Source organism: Atta cephalotes, assembly GCF_000143395.1.
Source record: "Atta cephalotes unplaced genomic scaffold scaffold00913, whole genome shotgun sequence".
Classification (NCBI taxonomy): Eukaryota; Metazoa; Arthropoda; class Insecta; order Hymenoptera; family Formicidae; genus Atta; species Atta cephalotes.
In genome coordinates this window covers 1-3,582 of record NW_012130977.1, presented here as the reverse complement: position 1 = coordinate 3,582, position 3,582 = coordinate 1, and the positions used below count along the sequence as shown (strand labels likewise).

The 3,582-nt window shown below is 32.4% G+C and overlaps 1 protein-coding gene across 1 annotated transcript; it reads right to left on the bottom strand.

Annotated features, from left to right (window-relative positions):
- Positions 1 to 1,651: 1,651 nt before the first annotated feature.
- On the bottom strand, positions 1,652 to 3,294 carry LOC105625326 (the record flags this gene model as incomplete). Its single annotated transcript, XM_012206661.1, has 3 exons — positions 1,652 to 1,837; positions 2,170 to 2,476; positions 2,894 to 3,294. Coding segments are annotated over 3 exons (894 nt in total), but the record flags the coding sequence as incomplete, so codon positions are not given.
- Between the last annotated feature and the right edge of the window lie 288 nt (positions 3,295 to 3,582).

Below are 3,582 nucleotides of genomic sequence, written 5' to 3'. Positions count from 1 at the left end.
TGTGTGTGTGTGTGTGTGTGTGTGTGTGTGTGTGTGTGTGTGTGTGCGTGCGTGCGTGTGTGTGTGTGTGTGTACAGAATCCATTTTAAATAATGCATTAAGATTTCTTGAAAACTATGATAGATACGGAAAAATGTTTCAAACAAAAGTTGTGTGATTCAGAGGGGAATACAAGATGGTACCTTTGATTTGATCTTAGGTAGCGTCGCTAAGGTCAAATCGAGGTCAATTTTTTTTTTAATGGAATATCCTATTTTTGATGGCAGAATCTAATAACTGGTGTTAAGAATTTTTCAAAACACTATAATAAAATTATTTTTCATTACATACTTTTTGAATTATAAGACTCGAAAGTTAAAGTACCGCCGACATTAGCGTTACGCAAGGTGTCCGACAACTAAACCTTTTGAATATTGTTCGCGATCATGTCCTGGATAACATTTGTCAAGATCAAGGCCATTGGAGATTATTCCTCTTATTTTCATTTTTGCACTAAAAATTTATTTTTACAAAATATGAAGTAATTTAAAAATTTACTTTAATTTCATATTCATAAAAACTTCGAAAATGGTGAAATACCAGTATCGTTTTTATATTTTTCATGAAATTTTTACTGCGAATACATATTTTATCTTTTTTATATTAAATATCTATCTAATCGTGATAAACAATTTTACGCTTAAAGTGAAAAACATTTTTTTTTCATTTTTTATTTGTTTTATTTTTATTACTGTTGAAGAAAAGAAATGCAGGTTTTATACATACACTTGTTATATAAATAGTCTCAATAAATCTCCTATAAAACACAGAGAGCTTTTTGATCCATCTATTTTGCATTCTTATCTCCGCTACTTTAAATTTATAAAATTTGATAACAGATTTGTAATCAGAGTTCACGACACACTTGAAAACAAACTTTAAAGTGAATTCAACGACTGTAGTACTAACGCTGTCTTTTATTTTATTTTCTTTTATTCTGCTTTATTCTGTCCGCCATATTGAATCCGTCATCTCGAATTTTGCAATTGTTTACATGGCTTTGGATAGCTTATGTCTGAAGCTACATTTATGTGGAAGATGATTTTCCTAGTCAAATACAATTTTGAAACAGTGAATGGCCGACTTTCTCTGAATATCTTGCTCATCATTAATTATTTCATTATCGATCTATTATTGGGGTATTGTAATTTTCTCATACGCATTTGCAAGCATATTCACATCTGCGTCTCCATCTGTTCTCTTAACTAATATACTCCATAATCATCAATTTTCGCAAAACTGAAATCGCAATAGTGTCTTATAACTGTATTATTATCGAGTTCTTCTTTAATTGCAGCAATATCCTCTGTAACAGGAATCACAGTAGAGTTTGCAACTATATTTGCAGGTGCATTTCTTAATTTAATTGTAAGGATATCCGCAACAATAAAAGTATATTCGCAGAATAGTCTAATTGTATTAGCAAATATGGTATGTTTCTTTATTTAATTGCATCAGCATTCCCATCAAATTTCGCAATGAAAATCGTAGCAAAATCTATAACTGTATCAGTACATCCTTTCTCTTTTTTAATCGCGATAGCATCCGCAATAACTTTCGAAACAGAGATCGCAGCAAAATCCGCAACTTTATCAGCACAAACTTTTTTCTTTTAATTACTACAGTATCCACAGCAACTTCTAATAACGGAAATCTGCAGATCAGTAAAGTCTGCAACTGCATTTACAGTAGTTGTTCTCATTGCGATTGTAGCAGTGACATCTATAACAATTTGTTTTGGTATTTCCAACGATACTACAGCAGCTCCTTTTGTCACGACTAATAATTGATCCATAAACTGTGTTTGCAATCACATCTTTTATTCTTGAACAAAATGCATGTCTAAATTTTTAACATACATAATAGTAGCTCTGTTGAAGCCCTAGACTAGTGAATCGTTCATTTTAGAAAAGCTTATTTCAAAAGCTTTTACCATCTATTTTAAATATATTTTGCAGAAAGGCTTTATTTTTAGCCACTGAAATAACATTAGGATACTGTTTCATTTAAGAAAGAGCTTCATTCATTGAAAAGAGCTTTATTTTTTAAATTGAGCAAAATATTTTCTCATATTTTCCAAAACAAAGATTTTATAGTAGCATCTTTAAAGCGATTGAATCAATTACTGACTAAATCCGCGGCCTCCTTTTTAACGAGCTCCTCACAGCAGCATGTTAAACGATCTGAAGGAACACGAAGTAAACCATCATCATCCCAACAGCCACTTTGAAGTTCCTTCGATGTCAGCTGTCGAGAGAAATACCACTGTTTCCCATCCAAGTCTCCGCGAGTATAAAATGCTTCGCGGATACTTTTGACTTGCGTGATCTCCGTTATGAGGCATTTGCCAAGGTAACTGATCCGAATGTAGAGCGAAATTGTGGCAGCGGTATTCCGGAAGTTCTCGTCTAACAAAGTGTACGTTCCCATTATAGACCTAAAATAACGTACACACCGTATTATTAAACTTCTAGGATTACACAGGACGTCCCTCACTAGTGTATTTTCCTTGAAAGAAAATGGTACTTCCTTCCAAGGAAGTAGTTTTTTACGAATTTCCTAGTCAATCGCTCAGACATTTTTTTTTTTAGAACGCCTGATACTCTAATATAACGTAATCGTATTATTTGTAAAAGTAATATTGCATATATAACGCTACAAAAGAATATAATAAATGAAATAATAATATATTTTAACGAGAGCAACACATTTATAATATTAACTCTTTCTTGATAATCAATTTCTGATAAAAATCCCAAAGCAATCGCGACAGTAAGTGCTCGAAAAGTGCTTTCGAAGTAAAAAGTTCTCTCCCATATCAACAATCAGTGGTTTCTCGATTTTCAGTTATCACCTCGAAATAATCTGTCGTTTATAGAAATCCGATAAGTGTTCCATCAATTCGTTCCGCTCCCGAATCTGTTTGGAGATGCTGTTCAGCAGATTATCAACCGATATAGCGACGAAGCCGATTTTCTGGCGCGAAATCATTTCAAAATCCTTGCACACTTGTTTCCGAACGTATAACTGGACATCAACGCCGTCCACTTTTTTCTCGAAGAAATCCGTCGGCACAGAAAAGACAACGGAACTGCCGCCATAAAATTTTTCATTCTCATAATTGGATCCTTGATAAGGACGAAAATCGCGTCGATTTGGCGATAGCGATATCCAATCGTTATCCAGCATGCGAAACATGACGATTGTCTTCTTCAGGATAACTTTGTCAAAGTCCGTAGTCCAAGGGACAAACAACTGTTGTCGCAATCACGAATAATTAATATTTGAATAATTTATAGAAATTTATAGAAAAAACAAACAATTATTAGAAATTGTTGATAACAATAATTAATTACTTTAGACATAAATATTGAAACAAAAATATAGAAATGGATTTAGGTCTTAAATTAAGTCCTGAAGATTAACCGTTGCATATCCCAGAATTTCTGTGAAATTTTTGACAATATCCATGGATGTATATACAATATAATATAAATCATATATATATATATATATATATATATATATATATATATATATATA